The sequence below is a fragment of the Capricornis sumatraensis genome, chromosome X, assembly GCF_032405125.1.
Source record: "Capricornis sumatraensis isolate serow.1 chromosome X, serow.2, whole genome shotgun sequence".
In the NCBI taxonomy this organism is placed as follows: domain Eukaryota; kingdom Metazoa; phylum Chordata; class Mammalia; order Artiodactyla; family Bovidae; genus Capricornis; species Capricornis sumatraensis.
The window spans coordinates 38,446,164-38,467,040 of NC_091092.1; the positions used below are offsets into that span (position 1 = coordinate 38,446,164).

At 38.7% G+C, this 20,877-nt stretch overlaps 1 protein-coding gene across 1 annotated transcript in view; it reads right to left on the bottom strand.

Moving 5' to 3' along the window:
* Positions 1 to 20,877, bottom strand: part of ENOX2 (ecto-NOX disulfide-thiol exchanger 2) — a 171,361-nt gene that overhangs the window by 5,674 nt on the left and 144,810 nt on the right. Inside the window, exons 9-10 of the mRNA XM_068962345.1 lie at positions 6,295 to 6,476; positions 3,856 to 3,963 (exon numbers count right to left, since the gene is read on the bottom strand). Of these exons, the coding sequence (XP_068818446.1) occupies positions 3,856 to 3,963; positions 6,295 to 6,476 (290 nt within the window). The remainder of the gene's footprint in view (positions 1 to 3,855; positions 3,964 to 6,294; positions 6,477 to 20,877) is intronic.

A 20,877-nucleotide genomic window follows, 5' to 3' on the forward strand; every position in this document is an offset into this window, starting at 1 on the left:
GGGATCGAACCCATGTCTCCTGCATCTCCTGCATTGGCAGGCAGATCCTTTACCACTGAGCCACCTGGGAAGCTCTCCAATTATGTTGTTGTGCTCAGTTGCATCCGACTCTGTGAGACCCCATGGACTATAGCCCCACAGGCTCCTCTGCCCATGGGATTCTCCAGGCAAAAGAACACTGGAGTGAGTTGCCATTTCCTACTCCAGGGGATCTTCCCAGCCCAGGGATCGAACCCAGGTCTCCTGCATTGACAGATGGATTTTTTACCACTGAGCCACCAGGGAAGCCCCATATGGTAACAGACTTGGTTCCAATTATACAACAGGGAACTTCTTAACAGTACCTCAAAAGCAACACTGTGCAATTTTGATTATTGAATGGAAGAGAAAATAGCATAAACTATAAGAGCATCACTGATAATCCAAAGCTTACTTATAAGGCTTCAAAACACACACACAAATTTAGACATATATCTTCACTAGTTCTTTTTTCCTTCTGCCTTCATCATTCTTGACTTGGGAACCAGACCAAGTCTGGTACCCTACCCAGCATTAATTGTCTGTGAGATGCCAGGAACTGGCAGGTAAGTTTTATCTCCATTCTGCAGGTGAGGAAAGTGAGGCTCAGATAAATTAGGTAACTTGCCTAAGATCGCATTGCTAGAAAATGATAGAGCCAGGATTTCATCCCAGGCCACCCAATGTGAAAAGGACCATTCTTTTTTATTTTAGGTTCCACACTCTGCTAAAGGTCAGTCCCATATTTGAATGGAGAATCTACAGTAGCTGATCCACTCATGGGTAATCAACTGTTGGCTCTTGAACTGAAAACTAGAGTCTTTATTTATTGACTATCAGCTCTCTTTCTTTCTCTCTTCTCTCTGATAAGGGCATCATCAGTTAGGATGTTTATGACTTTAAAGCAAGAAATGACTGCTGCCAAAACTATCAGTAATCAGTGGCCTTCCTTGTTGTTGAAAGTTTTCTCTTTCTGAGCACGGTGGATATATTTCACAAGAGGGCACAGGTGAAATCCATGACCAACAACCAAACTGAAAAAGCCTCCAGACCTCTCTTGGATCTTTCTTTCTCTCATTGGGTACTGAGAACATCTTTTCTGTATTATGACTGTGAAGGAAGAGTCTTCAGAAGAAGGAATGAAAGAAATCCCTGCTTCAGTATCACTGCTATTGTAAAAGAGAGTGCTGGGGAAATGGCCCACAAGGGGAGTGGATCATGGTTGACTCAAATGTTTTGTCACTTCTTTCCTTCCACAAGCTCTCAGCAGGGACAGGCTTCCTTCTTTTTTTTCCTTTAAAGATGCATTCAAAGCTTCCAGGACGCTGTCCCTGAATGAAACTAATGGTCTTTGCTGCAAGACATGTTGTTTTGTGGATTTACAGGCTTCCAGGCTGTAGTCAGAAGGGAAATCTTTCTTGATGACCTACTCAATCTTTGGCCTTTAGAATCTAATCTGGTCAGTAACCATCATGCCAAGTTTGATTTAAACTGCTGGCTCACTTCTAAGCCACAGGCTGTACATCTGCTTCTAACCCCCTTAAAACATTACATGATCCAGTAAGACATTTCTTAAGTGTGAGAGTTTAACAGATTGGGGTTGATTTAAGATATGAAGACATTCTGAGAAGTTTTAGCTATCTTGAATAAATGCAGCCTGACTGAAACCTGACTTCAATTTTATTACAGCTGGCATTTAAAAACATTAGAAGGTATATTGAAGGGCTGCTTATCACCTTGCATTTTACTAGCAGATTCAAAGAGCTAGTTCTTTCTGCAGGAAGACAGACATAAGTCACATTGTTATATTGCAAAACACTGACGATAACTCACACTGTGGTTTACTGTCAAGAAACCCAAACAAAAAGAAAAAAGATCCCTCCTCACCAAAACTTATTGCTTTCCTTTCAACCTGAAATTATTTTTCCAGTCTAATGTGATGGTACTTTGCTTTCTAACCTAATTGTGTCAGTTTGAAATATGTGGTCACAAATCAGCTTCCCAGAGACGATCAGTTTATAATGAACTCTCATGACTTTCTCTGAAGGAAGCCTCCCTTAAAATAACAGGACAAAAACATATTCTGACTCACATGTTTCTCATTATCAGTTGCATCTCTCCTTCTGTCCTCTTTCGCTGCCACTCCATGGCTTCCCTGGTGGCTCAGAGGTTAAAGCGTCTGCCTGCAATGAGGGAGACCCAGGTTTGCTCCCTGGGTCAGGAAGAGTCCCTGGAGAAGGAAATGGCAACCCACTCCAGTATTCTCGCCTGGAGAATCCCATGGATGGAGGAGCCTGGTAGGCTATAGTCCACAGGGTCGCAAAGAGTCGGACATGACTGAGCGACTTCACTTTCTTTCATGGTATATGCAGTTTCAAAATGGGAAACACTAAGACTTAGTTCTAAAACTGCAAGATTCTTCTGTACCATTTGACCCTTCGCTTCTTTAAATGAAATACTTAGAGAGCTGATTACACTTGATGTCCTCAAGTCAGTTAGTGATGTCAATCCTGAAGAGTGATTTTAAGCTTAATGTCATTAGTGTAACCCCCTGTTTATCTATAGCCTTCTGGCTACACAACACATTCCATTTTATGCAAGAAGTGAAACAGAGCTAGGGAGAAGCTCTGGGACATTTTAGAAGCTCTGCTTGTATGAGGCAAGTCCTGCTAAATAGAGCAGCTTTGGCACTTTTCAATTAAATGCTTGATAAATGAATTTGTCTGGAATTATGCTGGTTTCTTTAATAGCACCCACAAAACGGGAAAGTGAGTTGGTTTTATGAAGTGGAAGAATTAAAAGCACATTGCAAATGGCCTCTGGAAAACACTTTCCATCATTTGTTTCAACTACATCAAGGTTGCCAGTTCTTAATGGCACTCCAGGGGAGTCAGTAGGCTCACAGACACACCCAGGGCCTGTATGCATTGCATCTTTCTGAGCTGAGCACAGAAGAGAAAGGGCACAAGTTCTTGTGGAACTGCACAACTGTGGAATTGATTTCTGGTTCTTGGTCTAAGCTTCTAATCTTCTCATCCTTCTGAGACATTAAAGTCAGGCAGCTCTGGTTAATGGGCCTTTCTTTTCAGAGAATAACTTCACTTGGTTCAGGCATAAAGGAGGTTAGAGAGGTGTGACACAGAGATGCCACCAGTTGACTTTATGCACCTTAAATAGACTGGACACCCGATGCATGGTTGCGATACATTAATTCATCCAGAAATTTAGTAGACTTTCTCTGAGGTCCTCGTTGGCGGTTCTTATGGCTGCGGACTCTCATTAGGCAGAATCCCATTTTGTCTTCCCTGTTACTATTATCTAGCTTTAGCATAATGTGTCTCCTTGTGTGCTTTCCAGTCCCCCCCACCTGCCATCCCCCCCACTTTTGGATTTGGCCATTTCAACCTACAGCAACCTACCAGATGGAGTGTCTGCAAAGAAATGTCAATGTTCAATGTTCTAGTTGTACTTGAGTTTCTTCACTTAATGAAATGCTTAATTAAAAGTATTTTCTGTCACACGGACTTTGACTGAAGGAAGCAGTGATGAGGTATATACTCTGATCGTTTCCAAGAAGGAAGACTGAGGAATATTATGGATGGACGGACATTTTATTCATTGAAAAGTACACTTTCCTGAACCTTCAGAACTGCCAAGGACTCATATCTAAATGCTGAGCTCTTGATTCAAGAATTAGCCTGGAGAGGAGGCTTTTAATCTCCACTCAACCAAAGATTCCGCATTTGACACCTTTTGGTAGGAACTTCCAGGGCATTTTCATTGTCACTGAAAAGCAGGAAAGGAACAAGGCAAAAGGAACATTTAGGATTCATGTACCTTTTCTTTGAGATTTTCCAGCATTTTTTCCACCTGTAACTTGTCATCTTTGATTTTTTCCAGTTCAGCTTCTTTCCTTTTGTATTCCTCTTGGACTTTCAGTAGATGCTACAAGAAAGACCAAAGATAATCAAGTCCTAAGAAGCCACACTTCACTCAAAAACCCTGGCTGAAGTTAGATATTAGGCAGGCCTGCCTCACTTTGCCCCAGCACACACACTCATTTCTCCATGCAAAGATACTAAAGGGAAAATCAAGACACTTTTCACTTGAAATTATTTTATCTGACTCTTATAAGTCTTTTGGATTTGTTCATATTTTAGAAACACTCTGAGAAACTAATCGGTCTAATCACTTAATTTTCCTATTCCAGCCAGATGTAAGGCTGTTGTTATTGAGTTGTTAAGTCGTGTCCGACTCTGTGACCACATGGACTGTAGCCCGCCAGGCTCCTCTGTCCATGATATTTCCCAGGCAAGAATACTGGAATGGTTTGCCATTTCCTTCTCCTGGGGATTTTCCTGACTGAGGGACTAAACCTGGGTCTCCTGCATTGGCATGGGGATTCTTAATCCCTGAACCACCAAGGAAGTGATGTAAGTGCAGGGTGCAGTTAATACTATGTGGACAATATCTTGATTTTGGCATAGAACTGAGCTTAATGTTGTAAAGCATTCTTGCAAATTGCCATTTTCCTAGCCAAGCTCAATTTCTGTGAGGAGAGTAGTAAAGAATCCAATTTCACAAATGTTAGTTCCCTTATCAGTAGGCAAGGAACTGGATTCATCATTAATGATTATTACAAATTCTATGTATTTAGTATCTAACATGTGCCAAGTATTATGCAAAGGGTTTCACATGCATGATCTCATTTAAGCCTCACAATAATCCTATGATACATAAGCCTGAAGATTAGAGAGGTTTAGTGGTTTGCCTAAGGCTATTCAGATAGTCAGTGCCAGAGCTGGAATTTCAGTTCAGGGTGAGTCAACCCCACAGCCAGCGTTCCTAACCAACATATTAGACTATACATCTATTGGGGATAAGATGGCAGAAATTTTACCATGGTTTACACAGCTACTTTCTAATAAAAGGTAATCAAAATAAGTAAAATTAATTTTTCAGGAGGTAGAGACCTAATTGTCTCACTGAGGTTTTTGAAGCGATGGAATGAAAACAAAAAGTTCATTAGTTTTCAACTGAACCGCTCCATTCTTAGGTTGGAGTGGTTTCAAAATCAAGGAAAGCGGGGAAAACCACAATGGGAAAATGTTTTGCTTTTCAGAGGCTTGCAAAAGACCGTTGAGAAGGATAAAAGACACAGTACAATGAACATTGTCAAAATTCTTTGATGTCTAGCTGAGGAGATGTATTTTTTTGGTGGAAAGATCTCTGATGTAACTTACATGTTCTAATTAAACTCCATGGTGACAGTAAAAGGAAGGTAACCATTACTTCACACATTTTGTTAATAGGAAAGGTAAAATATTAATGTGATCTTGCTTGTCACATAGGAAGACAACGATAGCAGAAGTAATAGGAACATGGGGCTCTTAGTGCCAGAAGAGACTCCATGTTCACAATTTGTGATTTCTAACCATCAATAAGCTTCACCCTAGATAATTCCGAGGCACACAACTAAAAAATTATTGCACAATTTAAGTTGTAAGGAAAATGGCTAGTAGTCTGGCAATACAGAAGAGGATAGTATCCTTACTGAGAAGTAGTACTCCTTTGCTATAATGGGAACAGATGCTGTATCTTTAAATAGTAGGCTTGTTGGGGTGATAACCATGTAAAACTTCTAGACATTGAGCATCTATTACACAGTGTTGTTTTTGAATGCAATTACAGTTGAATGCACTTATTTACTTTACTTTTTACACTTGGGATAATGTGCAGGTAAACTCATTCACACAAACAACTGTGAAAACAAAACAAAAGCAAATTGGTATTATGTACCCAAAAGCACTGATACTTAAAAGCCTATAACATCCTTCCTTCCACCCAAATCAAGGGTGGGATTCCGGTCATTTCTTCTAAAAGACTGTATTATTTAGCATTGTATCAACTAGATACTTCTTCACCAGTGCTTTTGCTTACCTAAGTAATTAAGGTTCTTCATAATGACCTTGAGACTCTGTTCAAATCCTAAAGTATATTTGGTAGCATAAAGAAAAGATTAGGTTATGCTCAGTGTAGTTTTATTGCTACGTATGTTTTACTGAACACACAATCTTTGGAAACTGGTGATCCATTGTTTTCTCTATATTTACCAAAGATTACATGAACTACAATATGTAATCCCTTCCTCAGCCATGCCAGAAAACAGAATATCAAGAAGAGGTTTACTATCCTATTTGCTTCTGGGGGCCCTTTTACAGGTGAGGAGCTGATTACTAGCCTTCCAAAAAGCTCAGAAAACCAAAATGCCTTTACCTGTTGCATTCCTTGCAGGGCTTGCTGCAGGAGTTTCAGCTGCTGTTCCTTGTTTGGGTCATCTTCTCTGTGGGCTTTGCCTTGTTCTTGCTTGAGCAGTTCTACCTCATTCCGGTAGGCATCTAGCTGCCAACGGAGGCTGTCATTTTCTTCTTTCAGAGCTTCTGCCTGTGATACTAAAGCTAAACAATTAATATAAAGTAGGAAAAACCATATATCCAGGTTCTGTTGTGGTTCACCTTAGCCCCATGAAGACTTGGTGTTTTAAACTGACATGTATGAAAAGTCTCTCAATGAGAAACTCTAGGTCTGAGTTGGCTATCATAGCAAGAGATGGATACAAAAGCACAAAGACATTTTTGTAAACAAACACAGAATTCCAACACACACAAGTCCCCATCATGTTTCAATTCTTCTCTCTAAACATCACTAAAGTATTTCTAGGTAACATCAATTACTTTTACTTGAAATGCATCAAATGATGAGTCCGTACTAATAAAATAGAAGGCTAATTGCCTTGAACTGATGACTGTCCACTCAATAATCTTGCTTACAGTTGTTTTTTAAAAAATGCAGCTTTTTAATGCAGCTTCCTCTGGTCCTATAGAGGAAAGGTAAATGTAAAACTTAAGACACAAGACTTCCTGGGGAATTCCCTGGTGGTCCAATGGTTAGGGCTCTGTGCTTTCATTGCTGAGGGCCCAGATTTGATCCCTGGTTAGGGAACTGAGATCCTATAAGCCATGTGGTGAGGCATTAAAAAAAAAGACTTCCAGTTTATGGTCTAGCATGTAAGGAGCTTGGAAGTCACTATTCTATCCTAACAACAAGTAAAAAGCTGAACTAACTGAAAAAAACAACAACTTTTCTTTGATACAACAGAGAAATGAAGCAACAATGCAAACTCATACACCTCCAATTGGAAAGACAACAGGTGAATACAGAGGATCACAACTTACCAGACCAGAAAGCCATCAGCAGATGTTACAGGAAACAGTAACAAGGTAGGAAAACCTAAACTATACTTGGCAATTTGCTGGAGGCTCAGTGTAGACAAGTCTGAGAGTTAAAAAGTCCAGGGAGGCCCAGTCATAGCTTGGTTCCTACACTTTTGTGAGTCTCATGTACAGAAGCTCCACCTGGTCCTCAGAGTGAACACTGGAGAAAAATTCCTATGTGCCTCCAGCAGGGGAGGGGAGAAAGAAACCCTTTTGAAATATGCCAGAGCATCATGTTCTTCTGTAAAAGAATTGCCTTCAGAAGAAATTATTTTACCAGAACCTAACCTACCGGAGTAGTACTAGAGCCTAACCAACCTGGGGAACCAACCAGCTCCAGCTCCCTCTAGCCATTCTGTCCTGCCTAAGTGGGGAGAAAAAACTGAGGACCACTTATGAAGTTCAGAGGTACAGGCTCACTAAAAGACTGAGACCTAATCATAGGACTCTAAAATGATTCTCTTCTCACCACGACTTACCACCATACCAAAAAAGTCCTATTTAACAGAGCTCCTTTCACCTAGTACATCATGTCTGGATTTCAGCAAAATTTACAAAGCATACTAAAAAGTAAAAAACATAGTTTGCAGAGACTGAGCAAGGATCAGAAACAGTCAGATATGGCAGAAATGTTGGAGTTATCAGAGTAGGGATTTAAAACAACTATTACTGGTAATTTCCTGATGGTCTAGTGGTTAGGACTCCATGCTTTCAATAAATTCTCTCAATTGAGTCTGTGAGGGCCCAGCTTCAATCCTTAGTTGGAGAACTAAGATCCTACAAGCCACAAGGTATGGCCAAAAATGAAAATGAAACAACTATTATTAACATGCTACAGGTTTTAATATAAGAAGTTGACAACATGGGAGAATAGATGGATATTGTATGCAGAGAGATGGAAATTGAAAGAATCAAATAGAAATGCTAGAGATTAAATACATGAACAGAAATAAAAAGTCCCCTTAATGGACTTAGTAAGTAGACTGAGCATGACTGGGGAAAGAATTTTTGAGTTGGAAGAGTTGACAATAGAAACATCTTAAACTGAAACACAGAAAGAAAGAAAAAAATCAACCCCCCCCAAAGAAAAGAAAATGTAAGAATTGTAAGACAACTACAAAAGATGTATACATAATGAGAATGTCAGGAGGAAAAAGAGAAACAGAAATAATATGTAAAAGAATAATGACTGAGAATATGTCTAAATTAATACTAGATACAAAACCACAAATCCAGGAAGTTCAGAGAACATCAAGTAGGATAAATGCCAAAACACATAATATTTAAATTTCAGAAAATTAAAGAGAAAAAACAATCTTGAAAGAAACCAGAGGGAAAAAACCACCTTACCTATAGAGAAGCAAAGATAAGAATTATATCCTACTTTTCCTCAGAAACCATGTAGGCAAGAATAGAATGAAGAGAATACTCAAAGTGCTGAGAGAAAAATAATCCACCAACTTAGAATTCTGTACCTTGTGAAATTATTCTTCAAAAGTAAAGGAGAAATACCTTCTTAGATGAAGAAAATTTGAGAGAATTTGTTGTTATTAGGCCTGCCTTGCAAGAAATGTTAAAAGAAGTTCTTAAGACAGAGGAAAATGACATAAGTCAGACACTTGGATCTACATTAAGAAAGGAAGAGCATCAAAGAAGGAGTAAGTGAAGGTAAAAAACTTTAATTTTTCTTATTCTTACTTGATCTAACAGATAATAGTTTGCTTGAAGTAACAGTGACAATGCATTCAATTATGTATGCTTATGTGTGTGCTTATGTATAAGTGAAATTAATGACAGCATTGATACAAGGAATAGGAGGAAGGAATTGGGATTATATTATGATAACATATTTGCACTGGCCACAAATTGGTATAGGGTTATTTGAAAGTGGACTTATTAGTTGTAAATGTAAATTGCTAACTCTAGGGCAACTACTAAAAAAGTAAAAAAAAACAAGTGTAACCAATATGCTAAGAAAAAAGTAAAAAGAAATCATATAAAATGCTCAGTTAAAACCACAAGGAACTAGAAATGTGTAGAAGGCAAAAAAAAAAAAAAAAAGAACAAGAGCAACAAATAAAAAATAGTAACAAATATGGTGGATGTTAATCCAACTACATCAATAATTATTGTAAACATCAATTGTTTAAATACAACAATTAAAATTCAGATATTGTCAGAGTAAGAAAAAAACAAGAGACAACTATACTGGTATCTTTAAGAAACATTTAAAATATAAAAATACATATAGATTAAAAATAAAAGAATGTTAAACAATACACTATGCTAACACTAGTAAAAAAAAAAAAAAAGTAAGAGTAGCTATACGAGTTTCAGGCGGAGTTGACTTCAGACCAAGGAAAATTATCAGGGCTAAAGAAGGGCATTACATAGGGATAAAGGCATTAGTATTCCACGAAGATATAACAAGCAATGTGTGTGAGGCTAACAATAGAGTATCAAAATAAGTGAAACAAAATCTGATAGAACTGCAACAACAAAATAAATGAATCCACTATTATAGAGACTTTATACCCCTCTATCAAAAGTGGAATGATCCAGTAGGCAGAATATGAGTAATGACACAGTTGAACCCACAGCACCATCAATTAACTGGATATAATTGACATGTATAGACTATTTCATTTAACAGCAGATTATACATTCTTCTCAAGCATAGATGCAACATTCACCAAGACAGATTACATTCTTCACCATAAAACACATCTAAACACATTAGAAGAATGCAAATCACAATGGGTATGCTGTCCAACCACGATGAAATTAAACTAGAAATCAATAACAGAAAGATAGATGGAAAATTCCAAAATACTTGGAGATCAAACAACACATTTTTAAAAAATACATGAGTCAAAGAAGAAATCACAAGAGAAATTTAAAAATATTTGAACTAAATGGAAATAAAAAACACAACTTCTCAAAATTTGTGAGATGCAGTGAAAGCCATGCTTAGAGGGAAATTTGTAGCATTGAATACATATATTAGAAGGGAAGAAAGATCTAAAATCGATCATCTGAGCTTCCACCTTAGGAAACTAGAAAAGGAAGAGCAAATTAAATCTAAAGGAAGCAGAAGAAAATATATAGTAAAAATAGATCAGAAATCAATTAAATAGAAAACAAGAACTCAATAGAAAAAAAAATCCGTGAGAACAAAAGCTGGTTCTCTGTAAATATCAATAAAATTGAGAAGCCTCTAGTCAGGCTAACTAAGAAAAAAAATAAAGAAAACACAAATTACTAATGTCCAAAATTAAAGAGAGGATATCACTATAGGTCCTATGGACATTAAAAGGATAATAAAGGAATATTATGGACATGAGTTTGAGCAAGCTTTGGGAGAGCCTGGCGTGCTGTAGTCCATGGGGTTACAAAGAGTCGGACACGACTGAGCAACTGAACTGAACTAGTCCATAGTTCAGTACATAGTACATAGTCCACACATTTGATAACCTAGATGAAATGGGCCTTGAAATCTGTTAAAATGCACACACAAGAAGTAGACACTCTGAATAGGCCTCTATCACTTTAAAAAATTGGATCAGTAATTAATAATTGAGAAACTTGAAAAACCTGTATGCAGGTCAGGAAGCAACAGTTAGAACTGGACATGGAACAACAGACTGGTTCCAAATAGCAAAAGGAGTACGTCAAGGCTGTATATTGTCACCCTGCTTATTTAACTTCTATGCAGAGTACATCATGAGAAACACTGGACTGGAAGAAACACAAGCTGGAATCAAGATTGCCGGGAGAAATATCAATGACCTCTGACACGCAGATGACACCACCCTTATGGCAGAAAGTGAAGAGGAACTAAAAAGCCTCTTGATGAAAGTAAAAGAGGAGAGTGAAAAAGTTGGCTTAAAGCTCAACATTCAGAAAATGAAGATCATGGCATCTGGTCCCATCACTTCATGGCAAATAGATGGGGAAACCGGTGGAAACTGTCAGACTTTATTTTTTGGGGCTCCAAAATCACTGCAGATGGTGATTGCAGCCATGAAATTAAAAGACGCTTACTCCTTTGAAGGAAAGTTATGACCAACCTACATAGCATATTGAAAAGCAGAGATACTACTTTGCTAACAAAGGTCCGTCTAGTCAAGGCTATGGTTTTTCCAGTGGTCATGGATGGATGTGAGAGTTGGACTGTGAAGAAGGCTGAGGGCCAAAGAATTGATGCTTTTGAACTGTGGTGTTGGAGAAGACTCTTGAGAGTCCCTTGGACTGCAAGGAGATCCAACCAGTCCATCCTAAAGGAGATCAGTCCTGGGCGTTCATTGGAAGGACTGATGCTGAAGCTGAAACTCCAATACTTTGGCCACCTCATGCGAAGAGTTGACTCACTGGAAAAGACCCTGATGCTGGGAGGGATTGGGGGCAGGAGGAGAAGGGGACGACCGAGGATGAGATGGCTGGATGGCATCACGGACTTGATGGACATGAGTTTGAGTGAACTCTGGGAGTTGGTGATGGACAGGGAGGCCTGGCGTGCTGGAATTCATGGGGTCGCAAAGAGTCGGACACGACTGAGAGACTAAACTGAATTGAAAGTAGAAAATACTAGGCCCACATAAATTTACTGTTGAATTATTTAGGGAAGAAAATAATACAAAATTTCTACAATCTCTTCCAGAAGATAGAAACAGAGAACATTTCCTAACTCATTATATGAAGTTGGCATTTTCCTAATACCAAAACCATATGAAGACATACAAGAAAAGAAAGTACAGACTGCTATCTCTCATGAACATAGATGTAAAAATTCTCAACAAAATACTAGTAAATCAAGTGCAAGAATGTATAGGAAGAAATATACCACAATCAAGTGGAATTCATCTTGGGTATGCAACGCTGGTTCAACCTTTGAAAATCAATTAATGTAATTCATTATGTTAACAAGTTAAAGAGGTTAAAGTTGCATGATAGTATCAATAGATGCAGAAAAGGTATTTCACAGAATCCAACACCCATCCATGATTTTAAAATCTCAGTAAACTAGGAATAGAGAACTTCCTCAATATGATAATAAACATCTACAAAATATATACAGCTAATATCATATATCATAGAGAGAAACTTGAATCACTCCCATTAAGAACAAGGCAAGGATGCCACCACTTATCACTGCTTTTTTCAACATTGTACTGGAAGTCCCAGATAATTCAATCAGACAAGAAAAGGAGATAATTTTCCAGTATAGACTATTTTTAAAATGTGTTATTTTTATAGTCTAATGCCCTTGATCATTTTAAAGTGAAAATATACAATGGCAATCCACTCCAGTATTCTTCCCTGGAGAATTCCATGGACAGAGGAGCCTGGTGGGCTACAGACTGTGGGGCTGCAAAGAGTCGGACATGACTGAGTGACTAACACACTACTTAGATTAGCACATCAAAAATGAAATACGTAAATAGAGATGTAACAAAATACATACCAGATCTATATGAAGAACACTACAAAACTCAGGTTGAAAATGAGTGGAAATCATTCAATTCACATTGAATTCAAGTGAAAAAATGAATGAAATAAAAAAAAAACTAAGTAAATGGAGAGATTTTATGTTTATGGATAGGATGGCAATATCATAAAGATACCAGTTGTTTCCAACTTGATCTGTGGATTCAATACAATCCCAATCAAAATCCAAGCAAGTTATTTTGTGGATATTGACAAACCGATTCTAAAGTTTATAAAGAGAGGCAAAAGACCCAGAATGGCCAACTCAACATTGAAAGAGTAGAATAAAGTTGGAAGACCAATGCTACCTGGTTTCAAGGCTTAACAGAAAGTTATAGTAACTAAGACAGCGTGCTGTTGGTGAAAGAAAAGAGAAATAGATCCATTAAATAGATTAGACAGTCCAGAAAGAGATCCCCATAAATAGAGTCAACTGATTTTTGCCAAAGGAGCAAAGGCAATACAATGGAGCAAAAGTAGACTCTTTAACAAACATGCTGGAACAACTGGACATCACAACGATTAAGTCAAATTGGATTATAGACCTAAGTGAAAAATCCTAAACTATAAACCTCCTAGAAGATAACATAAGAGAAAAATGTAGCTGACCTTGAGTATGGTGATAAGTTTTTAGACACAACACCAAATGGATGATCCATGAAAGAAATAACTGATAACCTGGACTTAATTAAAATAGAAGCTTCTTTGTGAAAGACAATATCAAGAAGAAAAGCCATAGACTGAGGAGAAAGTATTTGCAAAGGACACAGCTGATAAAGGACTGTTATCCAAAATATACAGTGAACTCTCAAAACTCAACAATAAGAAAACAAACAACCCATTTGGGCTACAAATCTGAACAGACACCTTGCCAAAGATATACTAATGACAAGTAAGCATATGAAATAATTTCAACACCATATGTCATTAGTGAATTGCAAATTAAAACAGGAGTGTGATATCACTAGAAACATATCAGAATTGCCAAAATCCAAAACAATGACACCACCAAGGACTGGTGAGGATGTGGTGCAAATAAGAACTCTCCTTCATTGCTGGTGAGAATGCAAAATGGTACAGTCACTTTGGGAGACAGTTTGGCAGTTTCTTACAAAACTAAACAGACTTTAATGATATGGTCCAGCAATCACGTTCCTTGGTATTTACCCAAATGAGCTAAAAACTATGTCCACACAAAAACCTGCACATACATATTTACAACAGCTTTATTCATAATTGCCAAAACTTGGAGGCAACCACAATGTTCTTTAGTAGTTATCTACCCACTGATACACTGTGATACATCCAGAAAATTGAATAATAAATGGCACGAAAAAGAAATGAGATACAAAGCCACGAAAAGACATGCAGGAAATGTAACTGCATATTACTATGTGAAAGTAGTCAATTTGTAAAGACTACATACTATATGTTCCCAACTATATGACAGTCTGGAAAGAGAAAAACTATAGAGTCAGTAAAAAAATCAGTGGTTACCAGGTATTTGGGTGGAGGGAAGAATGAATAGGTTTAGCACAGAAGATTTTAAGGTCCCTGAAACTATTCTGTATGATACTACAATTGTGTACACACATACATTTTGCATGGGTGATGAGGATGTATTCGGCTACTGTAATACATGTACCTCTGGGGTGCAGGATGTAGATAGTGGGAGACTATGTATATGGGGACTGGAAGTATTTGGGAACTCTGTACTTCCTGCTCAATTTTGCTATGAACCTAAAACTGATCTAAAAATTAAAGTTTATTAATTGAAAAATAAGACACATGTGGAAACCAAGATTAAACTTATTTATGGTTATGGCATTTTTTCAAGATCAAAAATCATAAAAACTACTTCAAAATATTTAATGAGAAGATTTTCATTCATTCAACAAACATTTATTGAATTCCTTCCAAGTTCCAGGCTTATGACTATGGTAAAAAATGAGATTCCACTCATCTCTATTGTTTACACTCCAAATTCATGGACATATTTGTAGTTTATTCCCTTTTTGATTCCTAACAGAATATAGAGTTCAGAAAAGAGGTATCATCAAAATGGGTCAAAATTACAAATCTGTACATTAAATGTATAAGAATGTTAAAAGATAATTTGGGACTTCCTTGGTGGTGCAGTGCATAAGAATCCAGCTGCTAATTCAGGGGACATGGGTTTGATCCCTGGTCCTGGAAGATTCCAGATGCTGTAGAGCAACAAAGCCCATGCATCACAACTACTGAGCTTGCGTGCCACAACTACTGAAGCCTGCACAACTACTGAGCCCACAAGCCACAGCTACTGAGCCTGTGTGCTACAACTGCTGAAGCCTGCGTGCCCTAGAACCTGTGCTCCGCAACAGGGGAAGCCACTGCAGTGAGAAGCCTGTGCACTACAACAAACAGTAGCCCTTGCTCGCTGCAACTACAGAAAGCCTGTGCACAGCAATGAAGATCCAGTGCGGCCAAAAAAGACATGAAATAAATAAATAAAATGAATAAATAATTAAATAAATAATGCTATACAGTTTGACAAAGGTGTGAATTTTCTCAGCTACCTATGGGAAGTAACTTTTGGTAGAAGGTAGTAAAAAAGTAATTGAAATCAAATCTTTGAGATTATTAGCTATAAATGATGGAAGAATAGTTTTCTAAGGGGGTTGCAAAGATAAGATTCACCCTGTACATAATGAACAAAAAGAAGTTGTGCTTTATAAAGATGATGTATATAGAAGAAAACTATATTTCAAGGGTGAAAACATTTCCTATTCCTGAAAAAAAAAGCTACCTATAGGAAAGTGCTGGGTTTAATTCAATGCCTTGAGTCTGAGGGTTATCCTAAAATAATTAGTTATTGATGAAGGCTGATGTGATCAAATGAAGCAGGTAACAGAGCAATGAGATGGCTGGATGGCATCAGTGACTCAATGGACATGAGCTGAGCAAACTCCAGGAGATAGTAAAGGATAGGGAAGACTGGCGTGCTGCAGTCCATAGGGTCGCAAAGAGTGGGACATGACTTAGCTACTGAACAACAACAACAACAATCCAAAGAAGAGAGTGACAATGTGATAGGCAGGATCTGGTGAGAAATGCCTTCTCACCAGAGTAGTGTTGAGACATGTTCTCAGTGTCCACGTTTGTTTTCTGTGAATGGCCATGTTATTATCTTGATATAGCAGTTTCAAACCTCGCATTTTTGCTTAAAAATTTACAAGAGATCTTTGGCACAATACATTCATTTTATGTTTGGTTTTATTACTGATTTTAGTTGTTGCCATAATCACACAGATTTTGTATCTTTGAAGTGAAAGTTGGATTCACAGCTCACCAAATAATATCTATCCTTGTCATCTTCCCAGTGGCTGGGATAGTTGGCCTCAGACAGGCAGTTTTCTTAATAATCACAACACCAAAGTGTCAGTCACTCAGTCATGTCCGACTCTTGACGACCCCATAGACTAGCCTGCTTAGCCTCCTCTATCCATGGAATTCTCCAGGTAAGAATACTGAACCATTTCCTTAGAAGATGCTAAAGATGAAGATGATTATATATTTGGAACTGGATGCAAAAAGAGACATTGACTATCTACCAAACAGGGGAAGAAATATTTGATTTGCTTTGCTGGGTCAGTACCAGTGATAGCATCTTGAACTGGAGTAAGGCTGAACAGCACAGAGGTTACTCTGCAAATCCAGTGGCTGCTTCAGATGGACAGTGAGGTATTTCTGCTTCGGTATGCATGTCTGTCCACTGGCAAGCCACACAGCTCAATACAAAATAGTGATATTTCATCTTTCTCTTTTTGTTTCTTCCTGTACTGCAGGCCAGTAATTGTGCTCATGTCCTACAAGTCATGTAGAGAAACATGGCAGAGAAAAGGACAGAGGTCTAGGAGAATGGTTAGAGGCATCTTCTCCAGTTGAAATGTGAAAATATTTTCCCTCTGAGAAAATGAGGAGGCAAGACTGCTTTCCCCCTCTGGGAGAAAGGGCATCCTGATAAGCAGAGATGGACTGTTGCAGCTAAGCGGGAGCAGATAATAATCTCCTCAGTTTGGACCTGTCACTAAGCAAAAGAAAATGGGGCCCCTCACTTACAAAATAAATATATTTCCCACTCTTTAAAGTGAAGGTTTTTGTCATTTTAATGAGGACACCAAGTCTTTACTTTCACAGACTTAGTATTAATTGGGCCTATTTCTGAAGTTGGAGTTCTTTGTACATTGCCAGAACATTGAAAAGTTCAATATTCCCTTTTAATAATATGTTTGAGTAGGTGAATCCATCAGTCCTGATACTAAAGAGTATAGTACAGTGAATTTATTCTTTTCCTGCCATCATTAGTTCCCAGCTTCTCCTTTTTGACGATTTCCTATATAGGAAAAAGTTTCTCTTTATGGGGATTGCTCCTCAGATCTGAAGGCTGCCAGTTCATCATGGCAGATATGAAAGTATGAAGGCAGCTGTGAATGCCTCCTTTTAGAGGAGCCACTTGGAGCAAAATCACAGACATGTTTTTCTACAACAAAAGATCTGAAAGGACTTTGTGCTTTTAGGTATGAAAAAAATTATACCTAGGTTTCTTCAATGGTACAAAAAGCACAAACAAACAAAAATTAATGGAAGTAAATTTAGAGAGTCAGCCACCCTCACAAAGCCGCATTACAAGTGATGACCTAGAAGGGTAAGATGGGGGTGGGGGTCAGAGGGAGGCTCGAGGCTCAAGAGGGAGGGGATATATGTATATGTATAACTGATTCACTTTGTTGTACAGCAGAAACTAACACAACATTGTAAAGCAACTATACTCTTAAAAAAATCATAAAAAAGGAGATGCTAAAAATGTTACCACATTTTAGAAGAAAGATGCTAAAAAGTGTTACCAAAATATAGAAGGAAAAATAAGCAACACTCCTCTCAAGGTTCATAAAAAGAAGCTCAAGCTGGAGTGATTCACAAAGAGAAAAAAGCAAAACAAAGAGTGGGAAGAAAAAGTGGGAGATATGAGCATGACCCATGAAGACCAGTTCAGACAAAATCTCAAGTGAGTCCCCTGACTTCAAAAAGCCTTGCTTTTTTTTTCTCTGCAGGTCAGTACTTCAGTCAGATTTTTGCCAGCATAGACACACTTGGGATTTCACTGTTTCTCCTCTGAGATCTCTACACTCCCCTCTTAAACACAGTGTGTTCATCCATCAGTTATGTCACGGTCCCTCATCAGCCTGAGACTCTGATCTTTTTCCTTGCTGGGATCTTTATGCCCTGGAGTGGCCAACTTCACCCAGTCTGCTCTTTGCTTTCTGCCGCATACTCCTCAGGAATTCTTATTCCTTCACTTACCTGAAAACCTTTGATCAGGTTTACCATGCCAATTCCTAACTCATGGTCACTTGACTCAACTTGCTCTGCTAGTCATCCTGAGCTGCAGAGGACTTTTATGGGAAGTTGCAGAGCTGGGCAGTTCTAGTCCATAGAGACTCATGCTGGCCCTTGCTGATGGATCGCTCACCTCTCACTGATTTCTTCCTTCCATACTGCTCAGAGTATTTATTACAGATCTGCTCCTCTCTCCTCATGGTCTCTGTTCCAAGTCATTTCTCTTATCCACAGATGACCAATCTCTTGCTATATGGGCTGCATATATACTTTTAGCTTCATTTCTCTTATCTTAGAGGAAGCGGGTTCTCCCCTCTCTAAAGCAAACTTCATTTGAATTCAGATCACTTCACATTACTCTTCTCTAGGATTTCACTTCCATAATTATCCATAAGTACTCCTTCATTCACAAGCATCTTCAACCTCACACTCTCCATGGCCTCCTTCTCTTCTCCTGAATGACAAACAACAACTTAACTTTAACTTTGTCATCACTTATAGTTCCCATTTAAAAAGCCTGTATTTGCTTTTGCTCAATACCCAACTTCGTGGGCTTTCCTGGTGACACAGTTGCGAAGAATCTGCCTGCAAAGCAGGAGACCTGGATTCAATCCCTGGATCAGGAAGATCCCCTGGGGGAGCGCATGGCAACCCACTCCAATATTCTTGCCTTCAGAATCTCATGGACAGAAGTGCCTGGTGGGCTATAGTCCACGGGGTCACAAGAGTCAGACATAACTTAGTGACTACACCACCACCATCACCAACTTTGGGACCTGTGGTCTTTGTCCACTTTCTCTCCTTATCGTCATATGTTCTGGCCCTTACCTCTATCACTCTACTAAAATAGCTCTTGCTCAACAGTGTTACCCTTTCTTCTTCATAATATCTGCTAATGTTATTTACTCCCTACTTCTATAAATTCTTCTTGTGGCTTCTATAATTCAAAGCTTTTCTAGTTTTCTTCCAGCTTTTCAGACTGTTCTTTTTCTAAGTCTTCTGCAAACTCCTCTTCCTTTCCTTCTTCCTTACTGTGGGTAGTTCTCGAAGTTCTGTATTCAGTCCTTTGCTCTTCTTTCTCACTTGTCTTTCACATTATTTTATTTATATCCTCCAGACTTCAGCCAACACCTTTGTACTATCAATACTATCTTCTCTTCCTTCTACTTTCTTCAACCCTGATTTGTATACAAATCATTTATATTTATTTTCTAACTACCTCCTGGGCTTCCCTGGTGGCTCAGACAGTAAAAAATCTGCCTGAAATGCAGGAAACTCGGGTTCAATTCCTGAGTTGGGAAGAACCTCTGGAGAAGGGAATGGCAACCCACTCCAATCTTCTTGCCTGGAGAATTCCATAGACAGAGGAACCTGGCAGGCTATAGTCCATGGGGAACTGATGCTGAAGCTCTAGTACTTTGGCCACCTGATGCAAAGAACTGACTCATTGGAAAAGACCCTGATGCTGGGAAAGATTGAAGGCGGGAGGAGAAGGGGGTGACAGAGGATGAGATGATTGAATGGAATCACCAACTCAATGGACATGAGTTTGAGCAAACTCTGAGAGATGGTGAAGGACAGGGAAGCCAGCTGTGCTGCAGTCCATGGGGTTGCAAAGATGTACTGGCTCAGCAGTAAAGAATCCACCTGCAATGCAGGAGACATAACAGACGTGGGTTAGATCCCTGGGTTGGGAAGATCTCCTAGAAGAGGGCATGGAAACCCACTTCAGTATTCTTGCCTGAAAAATCCCATGGACAGAGGAGCTTGGTGTGCTACAGTCTGTGGGGTCACAAAAGGATTGGACAAGACTTAGCGACTGAGCACAGCATGGCAACGACCTACTATCTGAAGCTGATCTCATTATATTCTGCAAAGAAGTCCCATCCATCAGTCCATTCCTATCGGTTCTGCTGTTATGCATTGAATCTGTTCTCCTAAAAAAGATATGTTGCAGCCCTCAGAATGTGACCTTATTTGGAAACAGGATCTTTACAGAAGTAATCAAGTTAAAATGAGGTCATTAGGTCAGGCTTATAGATTTATATGACTGGTGTCTTTATGGAAAGAGGAAATTTGGGCACAGAGACAGACATGCACACAGGGGAAATACCATGTGAACAGGAAGAGATTGAGCTGATGCATCTTCAAGCCAAGGAATACTGAAGATGGCCAGCAAACCATCAGAAGCTGGAGAAGTATGGAACAGATTTTTCTCAGAGGTCTCAGAAGAAATCATCCCTGCTAGAGCCTTTATCTCAGATTTCTAGGCTCCAGAAATGTGAGACAATAAATTTCTGTTGTTTAAGCCACTTGGTTTGTGGTACTTGTTATAGCAGCTCTAGCGAACTAATACAGTCACCAAGCTTCTATTCTCCCAGGTTAGAAAACCTAGGCTCACTCTGAGTTCTTTTCTTTCTTCATCATCTACATCCAATCTGGCACCCAAGATTTTAGTTTATTTCCCCCCAAATGACTCTTGGCATCTTTAATCTCATACTCTCTGTTATATTTTTTTCTTCTACCATTTTCTTAGTTCCTGTTGCCTTCACTATTCCCAATCTTTATCATTTTATATCTCAATTCCTATAAAAGTCTCTGGTTTATCTTTCTCAATCCAAAACTATCTCCTAAAATATATAATTCATGTTGGTTTTATCATACAAATGCCATGATTGAGAGACATGCTTATAGTGACATATTGCCTACTATACTAAGC